The 24,576-nt window shown below is 34.4% G+C and overlaps 1 protein-coding gene across 7 annotated transcripts in view; it reads left to right on the top strand.

Moving 5' to 3' along the window:
- LOC132704149 (rho GTPase-activating protein 21-like) overlaps window positions 1–24,576 on the top strand; it is a 293,818-nt gene that overhangs the window by 15,064 nt on the left and 254,178 nt on the right. For all 7 annotated transcript variants that reach the window (XM_060673964.1, XM_060673969.1, XM_060673966.1 and 4 more), the window contains exon 2: window positions 2,603–2,665. In XM_060673964.1, the coding sequence (XP_060529947.1) occupies window positions 2,612–2,665 (54 nt within the window). In that variant the 5' untranslated portion in view covers window positions 2,603–2,611. The remainder of the gene's footprint in view (window positions 1–2,602; window positions 2,666–24,576) is intronic.

Here is a 24,576-nt window from a genome sequence, read left to right as displayed (position 1 = left end):
TATCAGTTTATTTAATTGGGACACTTTCTATTATAATGCATTTTAACGCACCGTTTTTTTAATATTTCAGTTACTTTCTGTTTGATGCTTAACTCGGTTCCACACTATGAAATTTCGAATAAATCAATGACCGGAAATATGATTAAATATACCGTTTGTACCATTTTTTCTCCGTCATTAACCAAAACATGCAACAAAGAGAACAGGGAAAGAAAAAAGAAAAATGTTTTGGGATATGGAAATTGGGATCCTTTATATATCAGCATTCAATATTTAAAAGGAACAAGGACACTATGAAAAATATTCCATTAGTCCAATATAATATTGTTTTAGCAAGTTTGTGCCCCAAGTCATAACTCGAGGCTAGCGCATTGCTTAATAAAAACTTTCCTCAAAGATGGATAGGTACCAACGGACCTATTATTTTAGCTTTTATATGGAGCAATAAATTAAAATAATTATGTTTAGACTTTTAAAAATGCTAAATCTTCGTTCACGTTGTGGTTTATTTTTTTTTAACAATAAATATTGGGTTGTTCGGAAAGTCATTTCGTTTTTTTTGGGGAACATGAAAGACAGTTTTCGTATAATGAATAAATATTTTATTAAATTATATATTGGCCATTCTGGTCCAACACCTTTTGCCATCTTTCTGGCAGTAACATAATTCCCCTCTCATAAAAGTTTTGGTCCTTGCTGGCAAAAAACTGGTTCAGGTGGTTTTTGACATCTTCATTTGAGGTAAAGGTTTTGCCATCCAAAAAATTTTGCAGAGACCGGAACAAATAGTAGTCGGAAGGCGCCAGATCTGGAGAATATGGTGGATGTTGCAGTACGTCCCATTCAAGCTGTAAAAGTTTTTGGCGAGTGACCAAAGTTGTGTGAGGTCTCGCATTATCCTGGTGGAACACTACACCCTTCCTGTTGATTAATTCGGGCCTCTTCTCTTTAAGTGAATCATTCAATTTGTCTCGTTGATGACAATAGACTTCTGAATTAATCGTTGTATTGTCCGGCAAAAGCTCAAAAAAAAAGATTCCTTTGACATCGCACCAAACGGAGAGCATCACCTTTTTTTGGTGAATGTTGGCTTTTGACACGCTTTGAGCCGGTTCATCTTTTCTGCTCCATGACCTCTTGCGTTTAACATTTTTGTATACAACCCATTTTTCGTCCCCAGTAATAATCCGCTTCAAAAATGGATCATTTTCTTGACGTTTGAGGAGCGAATCACACACGTCAACGCGACGACACAAATTTCGCTCCGTAAGGACATGGGGCACCCACACATCGAGCTTCGAGGTTAAGCCCATGCCTTTCAAATGGCCATAAACAGTCGAATTCGACAAATTTAATCTCTCACCGATCTCTCGTGTGGTTATTCGCCGATTTGCATCAACTAATGCCTTTATCACATCTTTGTCAGCTTCGACCAGCCTTCCAGACCGTGGTGCAACTTCGACATCAAAATTGCCGGATCGAAATTTTGCAAACCAGTTCTGGCACTGGCGTACTGTTATAACACGCCTTCTCCATACACATCCGTCAATTTTTTTTTCGCTTGGACAGCATTTTTACCTTTTCTGAAGTAAAAAAGTAAAATATGACGAAAATGCTGCTTATTGCTCTCCACATTTAAAAGGGCACCAACCAAAAACTACTGCGTAGAATTAATAGAACTTTTTCACACACAAGCCTTGCAATATCAGCTCTCAAGACATATAATGGTTATGCGGGTTAAGTGTGAAGTTGGTTTCGAAAAAACGTAATTAAGTCCTCTGACGGGAAAAAACGACATGACTTTCCGGACAACCTTATATATAGGTCAAAAAGCTATATGAAATGTTACAAATAAAATGTTAATATTAAACTGAGTTGGCTCTATGCAAATTATAAAAGTTATGTTATTGTCAACAATAAATAACGTGATTTTTTTTTATATCTAATACATCCTTTTTCCTACGTCTACCGCAAATACCTTCATGAAAATTTATGCATTTTTGAGAAGCTCATATTAAGCGGAAGCAAATTGGCCTATAAGATGTGTTCCATTAAAAGAAAACAAACCATTTTTTTTTTTGAAAAAGACAAAACCATTTAGAAAAAAAAACTGAATTCTATGTAAAAATCTATATCGGATGCGCTTTTCACCTTTCGGATATTTCATAGGGTACCCGAGATATGAGAGGTGCCCCAAAACTTTAAAATTTCCAAAATCACTCTTTATTTTAAGAAGTCATGAAAGTTTTGTTAACGTCATCCTTTCGTTTCACAAAAAAATACCAAAAGTTTGCGAACACGCAAGCGTCTATCTTCACTAACAACGTACATGCCCCTCAGTCCCGACCAAAATGGGACACAGTGTATAAAACCGATAAACTGATACTTGCAGGAGCCAAAGCCAAATAAGCAGTGCAAAATTGAAACTATTGTTATTTAGAATTGCCCTCTTATTAAAATGAATTCTTATTAGAATTTTAAAAACTTCAGAATAATAAAATGTTTATACAGTCCACACAAACTTCGTGCTTTTTGAACTGTTTACGTTTTCAATTGCAATTGATTGATCTGCTATTAAAAAGTGTTTTTTTGATATTTTCAGGAACCACCAATGGACGAAAATGACGAAACTTCAAAGGACACGACGAACTCCAACAGAACTCAGGTAAGACGATATTTTAAAAATGCGAATTCGAGTTAAGTGACACATTTTCTGTTTTTTTTTTTAATGAATTCTTCTCAACTAAATTTAAGGAAGTTGTTGTTTAAAAAAAAAATTCGACTTGTAATGTCTTAAATTTTATTTTTTAATTTGGAAATTGTAATAGTGTATCATGCAACAAGTGTGGTAAACGTCATTTGAGTCACGAGTTTATTTGACAGGCGCGAAGCGCAGCGAAGCGAGTTTTTAATAAACGAGTGACATTAAAAAGTTTAGCAAACGTGTTGCATACCATACTTTTTGTACGACCGTTAGCTTTTTGGGTACATTTTTGCAAACCAGCACGATTACATTCACTGATATGATCGTTAGATCGTTAGAAAACGTCCGATTATTCCTAAACCTTGGTAAAATCCCGGAAATGTCCAAGGTGGCTGGGACCGTGGCGAACGAAACTGACGTGAAAAAATGACATTTTCCACATGCCAGATCGGTGTGTAATTGGACATTTTATAGAAGGTAGCAGAAAAATTTTATTAAAAAATGACAGGAGACAGAAAAGTTTCTAACAAACCCGTAAACCGAAATTTATTTTTTCCATAACGTTGGTTAAGTTTTTCTATAAATTTAGTTAAGAAGAATGTTTGGAGAAACTGTGAATTTTGTAATAAAAATACCTCCGTAATATTTTATTGTCCTAGCCATTTTCGTTTTTAAATTTACATTTACGTTCACATATATGTATAGTCGGCACGATTTGAGAGAAGGTGCCTCAGTATTTTACCCATTTCCATTCGTATACTAGGAATGACAAAACCCACTCATTTACCTGCCAATGTTCTACCTTCGTTTATTACTCCCCGTAACGTACACTCGACAGAGATAGCCCCAATTACCGGATAATTACTAATTATTAATAATTAATCATGTAGTAGTAGTTTTTGACAAACTGCTGCCGACATTCAAAACGCCGCCTTTAATTATTATGGATAATGCCCGATATCATTCTAGACTTAGTGAAAGTGTACGAAATAAATCGACAAAAAAAGAAAAAAAATATCAAATCGCTGCGCAGTAAGCGGATTAATTACCCAGAAAATGGTCTAAAATGTGAGTTGTTAAAAATTATCAAAAATTACAAAACAAACTTGCCGTATGCTGATAAATTGGTTAAGGCTTTCGCGGCCCGTTGATAAGCTATTATCTTGATTCGGGTTTAAAGGCCGCCGTCGATTGGAATTACTTCCTAACGTTTCGCTAGCACGAGTGGCGAGCTTCTTCTGAGGTCCTTCCATCTCCGATGTTGACTGCAGTCTACGTCCAACATTTAAAAAAAATGGAATCTTTTAGAATTCGGAAATGGCGACTGGAATATCTAGAAAAAATTAGGATTTACAGAGAACAACAAACGTCAATTATTTACATGGATGAAACCTGGTTCGGCACTTATGATACCCCGGAAAAGGGTTGGGTTGACTCAACTGATAAGTGTAAAAAAAATCGCGCCATCAAGAAGAGGTGAAACTATAATAACTATTTTGCATGTTGGCTCTAAAGATTATTATTATTAGATTCCAAATGGACTTTCTCTGTCTGCGAAAAATATTAAAGATTCTTCTCTGGATTACCGTGAAGGCACCACCGCTGATTTATTTGAAAGTTGGTTTAAAAACAAGCTAGTTCCAAACATTGCTCCTAATAGCGTCATTGTACTGGACAATGCACATATCACAGTAGACAGTTGACTAAAACCCCTTCCTCAAGTGACACAAAAGCAACAATCCAAAACGGCATGTATAATAACGACATTTATTTTCACGAAGATCATACCAAAAAGCAATTAATTGAGGTTCTACAAAACTTGAACCTACAAAAGGAATACGTCTGTGATAATTATGCAAAATATCATATAGGCATACTGTTTTAAGGCTTCCACCTTACCACTGTATATTTAATCTCATTAACCATGTTTGGCACCAACTGAAGTCTGCCATTCATCGTAACAATGTTTTTCCGCGTGTTAACTCCAATGTCCTCAAACTTATAGAAACCGAAGTTTTTAACATCCTTTCAGAAAGTTGGCCAAATTCTGTTAAACATATAGAAAAAGCATAAAAATCGTATATCCATATTGCAAATAATATAGAACAAATAATAATTAGAACAGGTGATGATAGCGATAGTTTTAAATAGGTAATAAAAGTAATTTGTAATTTTATTTTAGATTTAAACATAAATACATACATAAATAAATAAATATGGTTTGGTATCTTTCCTAACAAAACCCCAGATAATTAAATTCTAAGCAAAGTACGGACCTGTTCGGCCATATTTCATTCTTTCAGCTTGCCTTGGTCTTTCCTTAATTCGTATCAGTTAGTCACTTTTTTATATCTATGAACAGACTTTACCACCACTTGTTATTAAAGGAGACGAAGGATCATTTTCTGGTAGTTCAAAATTATGATTCTGATGATGAAGATGTTTCATCGTAAATACAAATTAAATGTGCTTTACTTTTATACTTACTCTTAGCAAATTAATAAAAAAAAAATATATATATATATATATATATATATATATATATATATATATATATATATATATATATATATATATATATATATATATACAGTGTGTCCAAGATAAGGATGCACAGCATGGGGATCTCGGAAACTATAAGAGATACAGTGTCGGTTAAATTAGACAAAAGTTGCGCATTTTGATACCGAACAAGATCCCGTTTTACAAATTTGAAAATTCCAAGCCGTTCCGGAAATATCCGAGAAAAACCGAAATATTGCGATTTCGTTTTTATTATTTTTTAAAGCTATTTGAAAAGATATGAAAAAACGGAAAACACTTTTCCATTGGCACTTTTTAATCTCTCCAAATTGACGTTAACAAATTTTCATTACAGCGTTTCGATTCCATGGAACCACCATCAACTTTGATTTTTCTTATGGGACGGAAAAAAAGTACACACAGTATTAGGTTGTGCTTTTCATTGCGAATTCAACGATGTACAATACAATACGGTTACTTATGTTTTTATCCAGAAAAATGGCTTTTTAATACATTTCTAGTATTTTATTGTAGTAGGCCATGAGATCCGAACGATGAAAGGCAAAAGAAAATGGTTGACAAGTTCGAGTTAATGTGTTTATTTATTTACTAACTCTAACTGTTCATTTAACATAACAACTAAATCCAACAAGTTAATGAAAAACAAATTCTATAACAAATGTTCGAATAAATGACCTCCATTTTCTAGGCATAAGTACGCCCGTCTCACGGTAGACTCCAAAACACGACTTAACATTTCAGGAGTAATTTTATTAAACGCTGCTCGTACTGATTGTGGATTTTGTTGCGACCAATAGTGTGTATTGCGCCTGTTATAAATACCGTTATTGGTCACCATACTTTCATCAGACCAAATCACTTTATATGGAAAATTAAAACTCTCATCACACATCCTGGTATACCACTCACAAAAATGTCTACGTCGTTCGTCGTCACCCGGTTTTAATCCTTGACATATTCTGAATTTGTAAGGCTTAAATTCATTTTTCCTTAAAATAAACTGAGCTGTAGATTTAGCTACCCCATTCTGGTCTTCAATTTCTCTGGTAGAAGTTTGTGGATTTTCGATAACAGATTGTAGAACAATGTATTGGTTTTCTTCATTGGAAGGTTTTTATCGGGATAATGCAGGCTTCTTAAATGATCCATATTCTTTCAGATTAAATAACAAACGCCGAAAAATACTCTTGTCAGGTTGTCTCCGCTCTGGGTATTTGTTAGAATACATACGCTCGGCTTCCACACAATTTCTTTGGCATCAGATGTAGCAAGACAGCATATCACATTTTTCTTCGTTTGTAAAATTACCTCCCTCCATTGTAGAACAAAATAAATTAGAAAAAGACAACAACAATAAAAATACAAAAACAATAACTAAAGGAATAAACTTATGATCGACTGATAACAAAGACAAATAACATTAATGTGTCATTGAAATTGACTGGATGTCATTTTGTCATGGCCTACTCCATTTAAATGCTGAAATGTATTAAAAATCCATTTTTCTGGATAAAAACATAAGTAACCATATTGTATCGTACATCGTTGAATTCGCAATGAAAAGCACAACCTAATACTGTGTGTACTTTTTTTCCGTCCCATAAGAAAAATCAAAGTTGATGGTGGTTCCATGGAATCGAAACGCTGTAATGAAAATTTGTTAACGTCAATTTGGAGAGATTAAAAAGTGCCAATGGAAAAGTGTTTTCCGTTTTTTCATATCTTTTCAAATAGCTTTAAAAAATAATAAAAACGAAATCGCAATATTTCGGTTTTTCTCGGATATTTCCGGAACGGCTTGAAATTTTCAAATTTGTAAAACGGGATCTTGTTCGGTATCAAAATGCGCAACTTTTGTCTAATTTAACCGACACTGTATCTCTTATAGTTTCCGAGATCCCCATGCTGTGCATCCTTATCTTGGACACACTGTATATATATATATATATATATATATATATATATATATATATATATATATATATATATATATATATATATATATATATATATATATATATTTCCCGATTTGTGTGGAATGGTTTTAATTTTTATTGCTTTGACAGAGTTTTCGGGCAATAGTTTATGTAACAAATTATCATGGAGATTCACCTACTATTTATTATTACATAGAAAATACATGATTTTGAGTATGGGCGTACTAGTTAAATTAATAAAAGCCAAGTGCAACTGATTCTGTCTCTTACTCCCAGTAATATAATCGTGATCGTTAGTCTTGCATTGGTCAGATAGACGTTTAGGACGGAACAACATCTGTTGAATTATATGTGGAAGCAAGCTGAACATTTTATTTTATTCTGTCTGGCATTTTATTGCCGACTATGCTATCACAAATCGTACCGACTATACCCTGTATATGAGCAGTGTTTGAGATATTCGGTTTCCTACGGGAGACGACGCGAGTGCGACCGAAAGGTCGCAGACTCATCGAACCTGCAAGCGATAAATTATCGACCTAAATATATCGGTCGATTAACGACTTTTGACGCGACGACTTTCTCGCGTCGCCCACGAGCGTCTCGCCCCCGATCGCACGTGTGTGTGTGCCTGACCATCTACAACTTTTCCGAGTTGTTGTGCTCTGTTATGTAGGATTTCGACCAACTGCCCTGGCGATCGATCGATCGACAACAAAATCGGCGGCGTGGATTGTTTTTGACATTTCGAAGCGATTTATTGATTTGGGATTTGCCGATTTGTGAAGTCGTTGTATTATTATCAGTTATTGTTTATAAGAAAATACAAATTATGCCTACAACAAGGACATCTAAATATTAATACGTACAAAAAGCTATAATTCATTCTAACAGAGACACTGATTTTATGAAACATTTTAGCAAATAGCAACTTTTATTTACGAAAAAAAATGCCTGGTCATGTTTAAAACATATTCATTCCAGGTATAATTGAAGTCTCGAAATTCCTGAGTATGGGCCAAAATTACATTTTTGAGATAATCATGAAAAACTGTTGACATTTACAACAATGGTTATATTGCGGTGGCGCATATACGACAATTAAAACGCAAAATGTAAATAAATTAAAAAACGCACATACACACCTTTCCACTCTTCAATTAATTTGAGCTGTTGCTGTACACAGAGACGAAGTTGAGCATGTTGCTATTCGTATTCAACGTCTACAAAAATTCTAACTTTTTTTTTTCAACGCAGATTGCTCACCCTATTACAACAAAATTAAGTTTTCAAATTAATTAACAATTTATTTATTTAAAGAAGTCTACCATAGAACGAAAGTCTTTCCTTTTTAAGTAAGTCTGTTCGAAAAAAACAAATCACCGGGACGGCAAATGGTACCCATTTTCTTCACGTTTCCGAACTATAAAAATAAATATGTAGACAGGTATTTCGTAAAAGGTATCATGGTTTGTTTACGCCATACGCATGCCTTAAGGGTAACGCCCTTTTCATCGTTACGAGGATTTTCACATTGGGGCCTATTTTAAACTTCAACAATATAGAAAAGTTGTTCCGTCTTATCCACTTAAAACTTTCTTACAACTTTTTCAGAAGAAACGCAAAAAGATTTAATTCTAAAAAAATTCTAAATTGATTAGAATCTAAAATGTTTACTGGGACTCTCTCATAAATTTACAAGTAGAGTGACATGTTTAGTTAACACTGTAACCTATTTAAACTAACTCAACAAGATTCATCTATATATACACAAAATCTATACTCAGTAAGTCTTGGTAATTTGTCAATGAGGGTAAATTCCAGCTACCACTTTTACAGTTAGGCTTAGAATCAGTTTAATAGGGGTTTAAAAGGATATTTGAATTTTTAAATTTGTTAAATTCCAAAGCTTCAAGTAAATTTATGAGCTTTACTTTGAAAATATATAATTTGAAATTCTTGGTTGTAACTAAGATTACATTCTTTTAAGTGAATTGAATGGTTGACATCAAGCATTTGATTTAGTAACAAATTATGTACGTTTACTACATCTTCCTATTTGGTCCATCTACGTTTATATTTAAAGTTTATGTCTTTTGATTTTATTTATTTTTAATTAACTTTCTTAAAGAATTGTTAGTTTTAAAATCCATTTTTTGACTATGTTTACTTAAGAAGTTGAACACTTTTTAACTAGGGGTGCCGAAATATGTTAAAATATTATATTTGGAAGGAGGTTCTTTTACTTTTGGAAAAATCATTTTTCAATAGTAACATTTCTTTGAGCAATGATATCGATGAATGTAGATGGATTTGTGTATATAGAAATTGATAATAATTTGTTTTGTGCACATGAAGAAGCCGATATCAAAATTGATTAATTTTATTTGTATCTATCTATCAATCAATTATAAATCTTATTATACGGTATGTGCTGTCCTACTTTGACACATAGGTAGTACCCTAATTGCTAAATTGGGATGTAAATCAAATTTAACGTCTGCTGTCGTTATACGACCGTCTGACAAAAATCTTAATTAATTTAAATAACTTTGAGTGCATATTTATGTTTTTTTATTTATTTTATTACTTTACTATCATTTTATTTTATGTTTTTAGTATAATTACTTTTAATCTCGAAGAGATAAAAATTTTGTTCTCAATAGTTGTGTATTTTATACACGGCCTCTGGGTCTATTAGCATTCCAAACAACAAAACAAATGATTCAAGGTATAAAGCATAATTATTGGAGACGAAAAAACTAAATTTACATATTTATATATGCTTACGCCCAATTAAAGTTCTTCCTCAACTCTCTTTATTTGTTATTATAAACGAAAATGTAATTGAAAAGTCGATTTTATGGCTTTCGGGAGCGTAACAAGATTGCTTTCGAAAAATCGTCGGTGAGTGGGGCAAGATCGTAGCAAATAGCGCGAATCACCTTTTTATTTTAAAAAGAAGGCGCGTCGCGGATTCTTGTACTAGCGAGACGCATTGTTTTCCTATCGTGCTCCTGCGAACCACTATGGAACTTTCGCAAAATCGATATAATTTGATTGTAAATACACCCTGTATAAAGTGTCCTTCACATCTCGTCGAACTTCAAAGTTAGCACACTTCGGTAAATATTAAAATTTTTGCTGGTAATTGCAATTTAAAATTATATTTTTTCAAATATCTTGCGACCCCTGTATTATAGACGAAACCGTAAACTCTCTCTCGACAAAGTTTACGATACTGCTCATATCAAATTATCACATCTTTAAAAGTTTTTCATGTATGGCCAATAATTCACCCACAAAAACAAAAATTTCTAATGTTAATAATTTACTCTCCAAAAGAACAATTTTCAGGGCCTTTTAGATTTTTGTCCATAACTAAAACACCTTGTATATAATCAAAAAAATGCGTGAAACAAAAGTTATACCGCCGCGTCTCCCACGTCCCCAAGCTGTTTTTCTGGATGCCAAAATAACATAAAAAAATAAAAAAATAGTACTTCGCGTTATTTTATTGTTCCCAATTTAAAGAGTCTAAATGCGGGTCCAGACTTCAACTTCTCTCCCAAGTCTGAAGTCGGTAGCTGCAAATTTGGAGTACTTATTATGTTTCTTAACATTGCACGGAATATCGCGAACACCTTGTACAACACTTAAAAACCGTAAACACAAAAGTTTAAGCTGTCTATATGGGCTATATCGTCATGCAAAAGAAACCGACATCTAAAACACAGATTTGAAATTATTGCCAATTTTCAATAATAGGGGGACACATTTTTCAGTTTTATTGAATTTGCGGTGCACCGTGTATATGTTTGAAAAATTGGCAAGAATAAAATTTTATGGAATCATTTCCTCTGCGTCTTCTGGTTCAAGAATTTTTCCAGTCTTGTAAACGGTTTTTGAAAAATGGTGTTTTTTGTAGACCTTTGAACACGCGATTTTTTTTTTAATACTTAATGACCGCCAACCCCCCCCCCCCCCAATTTCAATAGGTTCCGTCACGGGGCAAAGCTGCATATGTGTGCCAAATATGAAGTCGATTGCTTCAAATTTCGGACACTTATCGTGTTTCATAGCAAGGTCCAAAAAATAGTCGAAAATCGCGAAAAAAAGATAGATACGGGCGTCGGATCAGGGCCATTTCTTATGTTCCTCGTGGGGGGTTAAAAAGGAGGCAAATTTCAATTTTGTAGCTCCAACGGTTCGAAAGTTATTCAGGAAAAACCAAAGGACGAGAACGGAGAACGGACAAACAGACAAAAAAATAGTTTTTTTTTCGACGGTGATCATTTCTGTACCAACGGCGTTCCCGTAGGACTTACCGTTACCGAGATATAAAATTTTTATACCAACACAGATACTTTCGAAAATTCGATTTCATCAAGTTCGTAGCTAAATTATACTAAACAATTTAGTGTACACTTGATAATAGGTAGCGATACAAGTGTCCGAAACGTTGTGTAAGCTAAAAATAAAGAAAATGGAAGTTCGACATCCTTTTAGTATTTCCAACGGTTCGAAAGTTATTCAGGAAAAACCAAAAGGCGAGAACGGAGAACGGACAAACAGACAAAAAAAATTTTTTTTTCGACGGTGATCATTTGTGTACCAACGGCGATCCCGTGGGACTTACCGTTACCGAGACATAAAAATTCGATTTCATCGATTTTCGAAAGTAACAAGCCGTAAGAACACACATTAGGTAAAGCTCCTTTAAAAATTTGTTCGTTTTAAAATTACATTGCTAGCTAATCAGCGTGCTGACATTATACAATTAAAACGACATGATGATGGGAGTTCATCTCAAGATATTGTACCACAAACCCATTATACTTTGAGCAGTTCCAAAACCAATAATTTTGAAATCTTAATCTTCAAAAATATTATTTTGAAATTTTTAATTATTTTTTTTATTTGTCAAGTCACACAACCAAGGTTTTCTTTATGAATAACTATGTCCCATAAGTAGCTTATTTTCTTAAAAATTTAAAACAATCATAAACTGAATTTCTTTATTTATTTCTATATTTTTATATTTATTTTATTATATTCCACTAGTTCCTCTTAACATATTCTTCAATCTGTATTTTGCATTCCATTGAAAATTTGATGTTGAAACACTATTATGATAATATACTGGATTTGCCTGATAAGTCAAACGCGGATTGGTGCTGAAATTTCATTCATCATTTCCACATTATACCCTTAAGGAGCACAGAGAGAGTAACCAAAGTGGAAACCCTGCAGTCTTTGGCTCCTGGTTAAAATACCATTTTATTATATTGCATAACTTCCACATGAAATATGTAAGAGAGGGTAAACATGACAATAAAATTTTAATATTTATTAATTTTTTTAATTCATAATTATTAAGTATTTAGTCAAAACGAAAGACGATCGATCCGTCAGCGAGGTGACACGGTTTGTTTGAAAATATACTAAAGAGCAGAGACACACATAGTACCTAATTTAGTTAGTAATGCTGATTGTTGCGATCGTGCAATGGGCGGAGACACACGAAGTGTCATGTCGCGAATAATCAGACCAGCACTGAAGGGCAACACGCGACAGTGCAATAAAGAAGTCAGACCATAATTTACTGAAGGGCAGGGACACGGGACTTCCAACCAACAAAGTAACAACGTTTAAAATAGTTCAAAGAAAGAACACACTAATATTTAACTAAATTCCTTGGGTATATTTTTATAAATTAAAAATGAAACCGATCAGTGAATTATTTGGTATATTCGACTACTACTGCCCTCGTGAGAACACTCATCTTTAAATCTTCGCAATTTCTCGTAATGCAAATAATAGCCTGCAACAGTCGAATGTACCCCAAAACTTTGTTTGTTATAAATGACGCCCTTCTACTAATCGAGATTGTGGTTGCTTATTATGTTGTACATTCAAAAATTCTATAGACGTTAGCTTGAAAAAAGTCTGCCTCTTACAAACATAATAATTATAATAATAATAGAGTGGCGAAGAAGAGTAGAGTTCTGCAAACCATGTAACGTTTTTACAAACTTTTATAGTTTTGACTTCAGAATGAGTTTAAGAGCCGCCTCTTTTAAATCGGAAGGGGGCATTATTTTTAGAACGTGTACCACAAGCCAGGGCCGTATTTAAGATGTGAGCCGACAAGAACTGTGCCGTGCGGACTGTTGTATTTTAAGAGTAGGGAAATTTTCTTTGATTAAACTGTTATATTAATTCATATTAGTGTGCTTTTTATAAATCTTCCTAAAACAGTCCCTGCTTGAGGTAGTTCGATTTCAAGTTGAATTTGCCCATTAGATGGTTGATCTCCTATATTAAAAAACAGTAGAAAGCTTAAAATGATTATATATAATATAATGACTCTAAAATATGTTCCTAGAAAAGCAATACAAAATCTTATGTAGATAATTGATTTATAATAGATGTTTACCCTTTTTTTATTGTTTTATAGCTAAATTTACTCCTTCATTTATAAAGATTTTTTATAATAAGGATGGATTTTTCACTGCATGGACTAATAATAATCGAGGAATCTCATTCATGAAACTCTACACAAATCTTTTAGCTTTCAGCATTTATATAAGCACGAAGTACCGAAGTACTGTTCTGTAACTTCGTTGTCGAATTGCGAATTTATGTATTGAGGGTTGCAAATGCGGTTAGACCTTCATAAAAATTTACCATAGCCAAATACCGGAATATGTCGAAAAAAACCGTATATCGTTTTGGAACTCTAACGAATTCAGTCTGGGTCCGATTATTATCGCCGGTTTACGTAACGAAGAAAATTAGAGAATCTTTCAAACAACGGAGGAATCTAATCTGCCTGTCGTCGTCCGAAGGAATGCGATAAATTACCTAGCAACCGGGCGCTTTTCAGCTACCTAGCAATCGCTGCAATCTCGACACACCATAATCATAGAAATCAAACTTTCATTCGCCATTACGGCCATACACGGCCGCGCGAGCTGCGGCAGACCAGTCGATTAGTTAACACCAGCGCGGAAATATATGTATATCGAGAGACGGGAACGATTTTTACGGCTAATCGGCTCGAAATAAAAAAAGGACAAAATTATCCAACCCGCATCCGATCACATAATGTTTACGTTAAATTGTGACGAGGTTCAATAACCCGTTCGAAAATGAAAAACAAATCGTTTACCTCCTCGCTTGTCTATCGCCGAGTTGCCGAGGAATTAAATTAGCCTGATTATTACAGTTCCTATTATCAATACTTCGGGTGCACCGGAACGAGGAAAGCTTTGAACATTTGCTGACGGTGTTTCTTAATGTTTCCTGAGTTTTTCCAATTTTAGGAAGGAAATGTGGTGCAAATATCTGTTCCGAGTTCGTAATTGAAAGTGACTACCGATTATTTTTTTCTTATTATGCAACGGGACTACACAGTGGCCCCAGTAATATCACCTTGCTTGTATGGCATAGAAAAGTTTTTTTTATGATTTGCAGGTAGAGGTACCACCTGGCATTCATTGGATACTAATGTAGCCCTAATAGATTAAAATGATTAAGTCGGATAGCGTCCCGGGGGCACCTTGGCGAATATTATTGACAAAAAAACGTACGCCAATGCCCTTTCTGTAACTTTAATATTTTTTGTTTGATTGAAGCATGTTTTCTTCTTTGCCTCTTGTATTTTTTCGTATCTCATTTCGTTTTAGAGATTTTTCAATTTTTGCTAAAGATATCGCGTGTTTTGGAAAACAAAATATAATTTCTGCACAGAGGTTAGACATTTTCTTTTTTTTTCTTCGGGAAATTTCTCTAAAAAACTTTTATTTTATTTTCATTTTTTCTGTTTATGGGGACACCCGAAGACGACAGTACACTACTCTCATTGACAGTACGGAAATGGATGGTGGACATTTCCAATATCGAGTGAATTGGGGCATGTTTAACACATTTAGATAATTAATAATTCTCTCTCTATAAAAAAATCAAAAAATTAAATTTAAATAGAAAAAAAGCATACAAAATATTTTTGATTACCTTATCTGATAAAGCACAATAAAACATAAAGTTTGTTTATTTTTATAATATTTTTGCAATTAGCAACTGCTATTTGTCAAAATTGCTTAATGTAATCACCCTAGACGCATTCTACAAATATCGTAATAATATATTATGCAACAAGTACGGTAAATGGCATTTGACTCACGAATTTATTTGACACGAGCGGAGCGAGTGTTTAATAAACGAGTGACTTAAAAAGTTTACCGAACGTGTTGCATACTATACTTTTTCTTTTTTTTGGGTCCATTTTCGCAAAACAACACGAATACATTCACTGACATGATCGTCAGAATTGACAAACGTCAAAATTCAATGCGTGGGAAATATCTCCGAAAACATCCGATTGCTCCCAAATCCGTGCGGTAAAATCCCGGAAATGTCCGAAGTGGCTTGGATTCATGGGAGAAACGAAACTGACGTGGTAAAGTGACGCTTCCCGCACGCTAGATCGGTGTGTAATTAGGCATTTTACAGACGGGAGTAGAAAAAGGGTATTTTCGACACCTACAAACCAGTTCATCGCTGTCCAGTGAAAGTGCTTATTTACAAATCTGCTTCAGTTAAGCTCTGAAGAAGCTAACAGCAAGTTGTATTTATCAGCAACCGACGTAAGAGTCCAGAAAATGTGTAAATGGTATTAAAGTAACCTGCGATAGTTTATTTAAAAAATTAAAGGTGCTCTATCGTTATCCTTTTTTCAGAGAAAGACTAAAAAGTTTTGTAGTTATCAACGTAATAAAACGGTTATCCTGGCAATGTTCAAATCTTATCTAGAGCGGGTATTCCTTTCTTAAAATTAAAAGTGCACTTTTCTTCAACTTCAACTAAAATAATAATCTCTTAACTTTTATTGCACAAAATTCCTACGCAAATGGCCCACAGCGAAATTGTGCGGAACTGAACGGAGTTCTCTTTTTTTTTACTCGACCCTTCTGAAATAGTCTATAACTTGCGCAGTTGAAAAAACGTTTTGTTTTCAACAGTTTTCTGTTCGATATTTTGTTTGTATAAGTATTTAATATAAATTATGCCAGGGCAACCCCAAAAATTAGGCAACCAAACAGACTTATGTATTCATCTCTGGCTTTCCATTAAATTTGGTTAGTTTTGGTTGGATAGAAATATTTATTATATTTAATTATTGTATTTTTAACACGCTCTACTGTAACATATAATTTTACTTTCTCTAATGTAATGTAGAAAACACCTAATCCTTAAGCTATCGTTTCAAACCATTGTCGATTAATTAATTTAACTAAACGGATAAAATATTTTTAAAGAAAATATTTTCGGTCTTTGTCATTTTTTTGGCAAGCGAATGGATCGAGATTTGGCTTCGACTCCATTTTATTCGGGGTTAGCGATCGTCCAGAACAGCTGCCGAAAAAATTAATAAAAAAGACTTGTACTTAAAATTCGCCAAGCCTGTATTACAGTGGTCATGCCATTTCCGCTTAAATTTATTCAAAGTGAGGAATTGTAGTTGTCCCGAACTGCTAGAAACTCCATTAACAACGTAACTCGTCACTACATATGTATGTATATTTGATGTCACTGGGGGAGAAACGTATCCTTGCTTCACCACCATCTAACGGGTTGATTTGTTGGGGGTGTGGACTGTATTCTTGCGGGGCTGGTTTATTTTAAATGATAGCCGTTTAACACAACACAAACTATATTCTGTCACAACGCGACGACGGTACAAGATAAGGCATTTAACAATCGGTTTATTTGAGTTAATCACAAACACAATTTGCGTTAAAATAGAGATTAAACTTCCTCGAAAGAAACCATTTGAGGGGCTAGTCCAAAGAGGACACCGACTTATAAGGGAATATTAAGAGTGAAAGGGGCTTAAAGGGGGGGTTTAGCGATAGGGCGATTTTCACTTTTCTATCGTCAAGGGCGGTCGCGGTCGACTGACTAACTGCGCGCAACGCATGTCTGGAAAACAGGCGCCGTCGGGGCGGTCAGTCACGTCTATGCAGCGTGATCAAGGGAGGCGATAGACGTTGTCACGTCTAACGCAATATCCGCGTTTCAGGGTTCGCGAGGGCATTGGGTTGTTTTATCAACAGTCACCATAAGCAACAGCAAAATAATATGCACATTTCGCAGAAATTTTGACACGTTTTTTAAAATATGCAGCTACCTTTTGATGTGTTTGATGTTTCCCCCCATCAACAAAAGAGAATCTTCAGCTCTCCCACATTATATTCCAAATTTAAAATTTTGCGCACCTTTCTTCTTCATCAAAATCCCCGACCCCAACCTCGTCAAAATATAAACTTGTTTACATTTTACGCACCTTCCTCGAGAAAGCTAGGATATTCCATGCGAGGAAATATGCCCTCTGAGGGAGAAATGCCTACGGATATATTATTATGTGGACAATCAGTTAATTTTTTATGTGGAACCTATCAATTTGGATGTAAACAAGAATGTGCATTAAAATTAAGAAGTATTGTAGGTTATTAAGAAATTCCATATTCTTCACAAAAGATCGTTAAGTTAAGGCACTTTTCCCTAGGAACCTGCGCAACCTTTTAAATTAATTGCGCAAAATTAGCCATAGTTAAGAGATTTTTATATCACAAAAACGTTTAAATTTGGTTGGAAACATGGCGGTAATTTTGAATTTTTTTAAACGTCTTGTTTTTCAATAGGAAACTGAATAAAATTTAATATCGGATGTGCAAAAATTCAGCCATTCTAATGATTCGGGAAAGTTTCAGTTTGGTTGAGGTCGATGGAACATTTGAAATTTTGTTGGGGCAAAATTGCTTAAACTATATTATTTTGATATTGTTTATGGTGACATCGAATATATATGGAAGGAGAAACTCGGCGCAGCCGCAAGACCGGGGGCATATTTCGGTTTCGAATAAAATTCATAGAACCAGAGGCGGGTAAGTACGAGAGACCCGACAGGTAAGCTGAAGAATTTTAATAGCACACCTGAGGCGAACGGTTAGGTTTGACCTACGCTTGTAATTGGCCAGGGCGATTATTGTTTTTAAACACGGCGTTTTTTTTTCTTATGTGATTAGCCGTATTTCCGATACGATTGCGTAACACGGTTTTCCTTGTAACCGTCGTAGGCAGTCATTACCATTAAGAGGTCGTTCTGTTGTTAAATCGTTCCAATCGATTTACGTACGGTCGTAATTGAAAAACCAAGAAAATGATATGCTATTTTTATTTCACCACTAGGCAGCCCGACTTTCTAACAATGAAATTATTATTTTTTTCCACATTTTCTTCTTATCCATGGGTGGAATGAAATTAGCCTTCTTCATTTCAGGAATTATTTTGACCAAGGTATTTTTAAGTAAAACGGAGTGTCCAAGTGTTCGTGTCCCTCTTTTAAGTCCATCCCCTCAAACAGTACAGGAGTCGAAGGCAAACAGTTAATCTCTCAAGAAGCCAATTGACTAGCAGCATTAGGAATCCAGAACATTTGTAAATACTACCTTTAATGTTCAACAGCTGGAAAATTATTAAGATATTCATAATAGTATATTATGCAGCAAATGCGGTAAACACACGGCATTTGACTCAGGAGTTTATTTGACACTAGCGGACAGAGTGTTTGATAAACGAGTGACCGAACGTGTTGCATACTATACTTTTTCTCCAACTTTTACTTTTTAGCTACATTTTCGCATTTTTCGTATTTTCGGGAAATGTCCGAAGTGGCTCGGATTCAGCGGAAAAGAAACTGACGTGGTAAAATGACGCTTCCCGCACACTAGATCGGTGTGTAATTAGGCATTTTACAGACGGGAGTAGAAAAACTATTTTGTCCTTCAAGTTGTAACACAGTCTGCGTGGAATTGCGTTTTTGTACACAAGAATCCTTTCCTCAAGTTTGATCGCGTAGCAAAAAACACCCTGTATGATATTAAACTTGCTACTGTCGGTGCACATCGTGCGGAAAGTTTACTTGAAGGCCGCCATTTTACCGGGAGCGAAAATTCTCGGCGTCCTGATCTGACCGCGATAATTTCCGCCGATTAATTCGGTGCCGTAAATAAAAATCATCGTTCGAGATAATAATCGAGAAAGTGAGAACGCTTTAATATATTACAACGCGAAATGAGAAATTCGCGAATCCGGGCGTATTCGCCTAAAAACGACTTTTAAATTATCGTAAATTATCACTTCCCTTGTTGATGCGAAACGATTCCGGATGCGATTTGATTACAAAGCTTAGTTTTTTAAAATTTATTTAGCTATTTATGCCTTTATCTCAGAACCTGTAAAAAATAACAAAGAAAAGACAAAATTGTTGAGGTTCACTTATACTTTGCAATTTTTATATTGCAAAGTATAAGTGCTATATATACAGGATGTTTGAATTTTCTTGAACAACTGACAACATTCTTATTTTAAATTGGAATTTTTGAGTTCCTCGGAATACCTGTGGTTAGACGGAATTGCAGGACATTGCATAAGAAAGCGTGAATGACAGGAGATATACCATCACGGGCTGGTGGAACGGGTTTGATTCTAAGATAGAGAGAGAGAGAATCGGAAAGTGGTATTGTTTTTTGATAATGCAATGTCGCACTGTAAAATTGCACTAGACCATGTCAAACTTGCTTTTCTTTCTTCTTAAGGCAAACACCACCTCACATTACCAGATCAGGTATTATTCAGACTATTAAGATCCTCTGCTGATGGTAGATACAATATGGCTCTAACCAACACTTTGATAACAATAAACAAAAAAAGTGCTTTTTCAAAGCTAGATTTGAGTGCAACGTAGATATCGATATGAAGAAATTAATATCCCTCTTGTCCACTGTTTCCTACCTTAAATATATATTTTTTAATTTGAAACCATAATTTTTACGTGTGTGTGTGTGTAGCGAGTGACTGTCTTACAGAGGTGCGACCAGTGAGTCCACGCACCTCCGGTTCTGAAAACGAGACTGAAGAACCTGACAATCTTAAACAGAAAGAAAAAACAGATTAATTCTTCTTAAACCTCTTTTTAAAAGAAGCCTTGAATTTGATTATTGACTTTCGGATCAGCGTTACTTTAGAAATTAAATTAAATTTATTGATTTTGATTTTTATTTAATATATTGTAAGAGATAGGCAATGGAAAAATTGAACAGGGTAGGGTAATATTAAACCGAATTTTATGAATTGGGTACCTATTTTGTTTTGTATTGTGCTTATGTCTGTGCATTTAATTGTTTTTCATTGATTGATTGATGTAACTTGCTAGAATGTATCTTGTACAAAAATAGTCAATACATTTATTTCTGTTTCTCAGCGCACTCAGCACAATCCAGACAAATAACGATTTTATATTAAATATGTACTGGCCGGGTGATAACATTAATTTATGGTCTGCACATGTCTCTTGAGAACGCGTTGTTTTTGCCTCTCAAAAACAAGTACCGCGATATCACGTACGAAGTACGAACAAATCGCCCGCTCTTATCGAACAAACACTAACAATTAATTAGGGATAATTAGAAATGTTTGGAAATGTCCTCGCTTGTATCCAGACAAACATATGCTTTTCAAAAATAATAAGTCCATGCGACAAAACACGAAAAAAATAATGATAACCATGTTTTATGGCCCTTGAAACGCGTTGATTTCTCCTTTCCAAGTTTTTTAATATCCGTAGGAAAAGAAAAAGTTACCCTGAATATGAAATATGTGGGACTAGTATATTCTGATCCTGTTCTTGGCGGAAATTGCAAATTTCCGTAACACCGCTATCTGTCTGGAATAAGTTTCTATGACAGCTTAAGATAACCTAAGACATTTCGTGCAATTTCGACTGTTTTTCCACTTCTCGATTACCCAACTAGTATTTGGCTTAATTAACAGAGATCGAACGAATATTTTAATACACACGGCCAAAGGCACCTCCATGTCATGTTTGTGGGCGACGACAGTCATCCAATGAAGAAGAATTTTCTAATTGGCTGCGCACCACGGGGGGGACAGCCGATTGAGAGTATTAGGAGCCGGAGGAACTATCCAAATTCGTCATGAAAGAGTGTGCTTTGCTTTCTAGAGTACTTTCGGGAGTACAGGACCCTTGAATTTTGGGTGAAGAACTTGCCTGGGAATAGGTGTGGTTCACCTTAAAACGGTAAATTGAAACTGTGGGAAAATGAACTCCCCATAAGATTATAACCTCGAAAATTAAAATCCGAGAATCTGGAATCAAATCTCATCTTAATTGAAAAATGTTTGTTTGGAACATATTTAAGTAAAATTTATGAACAAATATCAGGAACAGTTATGGATTCTACATTATCACATAACATAACATAACATTTATTTGACAGGTACTAGCAACATTAGGTTTTTATGCATCATGAAGCTACCAGGAAATTATTGGTAATAGTTGCTATGAACAAACCGGAAATTCTTATAACCATTTGATATCTTTCAGCTATTGAAGATTTTGAGGCACTAAACACTTATACATTCAAGGTTTCCAGGATCCTAGCGGCTCCACGATTGACTGCCATAATCTTCAGCACTGTGTTCACTCCTCAAAAATTCAATGGGAGTAAAAGTGAATCAGCTTCCCTGGGTACCTTCCCGGGAGCGCTCCCTTTCCTGACATTCAAGAAAAGACAGACGGCCTGGGCTCTTCTAAGGGAGTTCGCGAAGACGTGTGGGCATAGCATAGCATAGAAGAGGCCAAGCGAAGGAGAATTCTTTCTCGGGCAACTGCAATTTTTTATTTTCGTCGACAATTAAATTAATACCACAAACTTGGGGTTACGTCGAATAATAATTTACGTGTCGTAAATGAAAATGTATACATCTTAACACTTATTCTCATGTGAGAATGTGAGAGACGGCGATGAACCGGAAAGGTCATAGGCGTATATTGTAACGAGCCACGATTAAATGCAATAATAAATGCGATTAATTAAATATGTGGGGCGTTAAATAACGATAATTATAGTTTCGATTGATGAAGTAATTAAAATTAATTAAATTGAGTAAGGCGTAAACGAGATGTTAAATGTGAAACAGATTATTAATATCTTTGGAGCCCTAACAACCGAAATGAAATTTATATGACGTATGAAATTATTTGTACGATATTTTATTTTGTGTACTATTTATTTTATCAATGAGTGAATGAAATATTGGATTAGGTGGTTTTGAACAAATTAAAATGATGTTTTAAGATAGTACGAATGTTTTCAAATTTAAACTAAAAAATGAAACTAGCAAAAATGAACATTGGAACTGAACAAGTGAACAATAACTTGCTGCCAGACAAGTCGAGGAAAGAACATCAGGTAAACTAACTAAGAAGGAAGTTCATTCGGCATATTTTTTTATCTATTACGGGGATTTTAGATTAAGTAGAAAAAAAATTGGTTTAGTTGTTTTCAGCCAACAAACATTAAATAGTAATATCCTAATTATAGCTTTTGATGCTTTTTTTTCTTTAAATGTACCAAGTAATAAAACTTCTACTTCTCCAAGGTACGCTATTAGAAATCATAATACAATTCCTACATTTGAATTATATTTCAGAAAGGTGTCGAGTATTAGGTATGCAAACGGACAGATGGACTCAAAGAATACTTCTAAATACATTGCAAAATTCTTTCTTTTTATAGAGTGCAAGTAGTAAGTACCACTTGGATTTGGGCAGATGGACGATAGTCAAGGTTTCACACTTTCTCGTTTCTCATCACATGTGGGATTGCTTTTCGCTAGTTCTCTGCGTCAAATTCTTGATCAAACTGCAGCTTAAGGTCTTTCATTTTGAATATCGTGTTTTGCTACAATTTGTGCGAATTGCGCACAGTATAGGATTTACCTTGCAATGATATGGCGGTGTGCGCAGCACAGTTACACTATATTTTTCTGCTATATCTTCCCAAGCGTACTTCACAAAACGATGTATTTCGCTACCTATACAGAGTGTTTTCTAATCGAATGTCAATAATTATGAGATTTTCTTCGTATGAACATATGTCCTAAACGTCTTAACTTTTGAGATAGAGGGTAGTAAACCACAACTTTTTAAAAATAAACCAGTGATGGGTGTATGGAATTTGACCTGTAGATTTTGGGCAGACATTGATGGCGCACCGCTCATTTCGCTTAAAATAAAAATTATTCTTGCATTCTAAAATCGTTTCTAAAGAAATTTAATTTCTTGGTTTTTTTCCTTCCGATGCACGGTTAAAAAAAACTTCTCTGCATGAAAATATCGTTAATATGACAGCATGCAGATAAGTTATTTTTTATTTTTAAGTGATAACCGTGCGACGGACAAAAAATATTAAGAAATCTAATCTATTCATAAATGAAAAAAATGAATGTGAAATTCTGTACGCTCGCCACGGGTATATTTAAAAAAAATGTGGTCACTAAATAATACTTCATGATCCGTACATGTGCGCCAAATTTAATTAAAATATCTACAGTGGTATTACAGATATAAAAAATATATATTTTATTTTTGAAAATTTTACCACGCTGTATCTCAAAAGTTAAGACGTTTAGGGCCTACATTCATATGAAGTTTTCTTTTCAAAATGGACACAAAAATCGTCCGCTTAATTATTGACATTGAATTAGAAAACACCCTGTACATTCAAAAAAAATTTTTTTGGATCCATGCATGGTAGCTTAACATGTAACTTTGAAGTACCTTTTAGTAAAAATAGGTAAAATAGTAGAAGGTATTCATTCTTTATTTTGTATACGACATTATTTACAGTCTTATATAGGCCACTGAACAGTGTATAATTAGCCGTATCAGCTTTTCTAAATCATATACATATCTATTTAAATGTTTATATGTAACAAAAATTAAAATTAGTTAAATAATGATTATTTCAACATCTCAAGAAATTTTCTGCAAAAAGATGCATTTGTTATATTTTCGGGTAATTGGTGAAACGAAGAATCCAAGGAAAAGTGGATTACAGTGCTAACATTGGCACTGTGCTCTGGTTTAATAGGTATGAATGTTCTTTGCAAAGATAAAATTTGAGTTAGATTTTTGTTTGTTTTTTTTTTTTAATACTTTTGTATATATTTTTTCCGATATTCTACTTAACTGTATGTCAGTCTGAAAAATGAAAAAAAAAAAGCTTTTCGTGTTTGTTTTGTGGGATTTGTCACACAACGATTTCCCCATACATTAATTTGAATAGTATATCAATACAATAAAATCACTTTTCACTAGACAAAGTGCCATATCGCGACAGGAGAGGTGAAAAACTTATAATTAAGGAGAGACATTCCCCCTTCGACGTGTGTAAATTACATCCGTGCGTGTGTACATACAAGAGGAGTTATGCTCCATTTGTTTCTGACAAAGAGCAC

The sequence above is a fragment of the Cylas formicarius genome, unplaced genomic scaffold (genome assembly GCF_029955315.1).
Source record: "Cylas formicarius isolate icCylForm1 unplaced genomic scaffold, icCylForm1.1 PGA_scaffold_6__28_contigs__length_40554024, whole genome shotgun sequence".
Lineage (NCBI taxonomy): Eukaryota > Metazoa > Arthropoda > Insecta > Coleoptera > Brentidae > Cylas > Cylas formicarius.
This window is presented reverse-complemented; position numbering and strand designations above follow the sequence as displayed.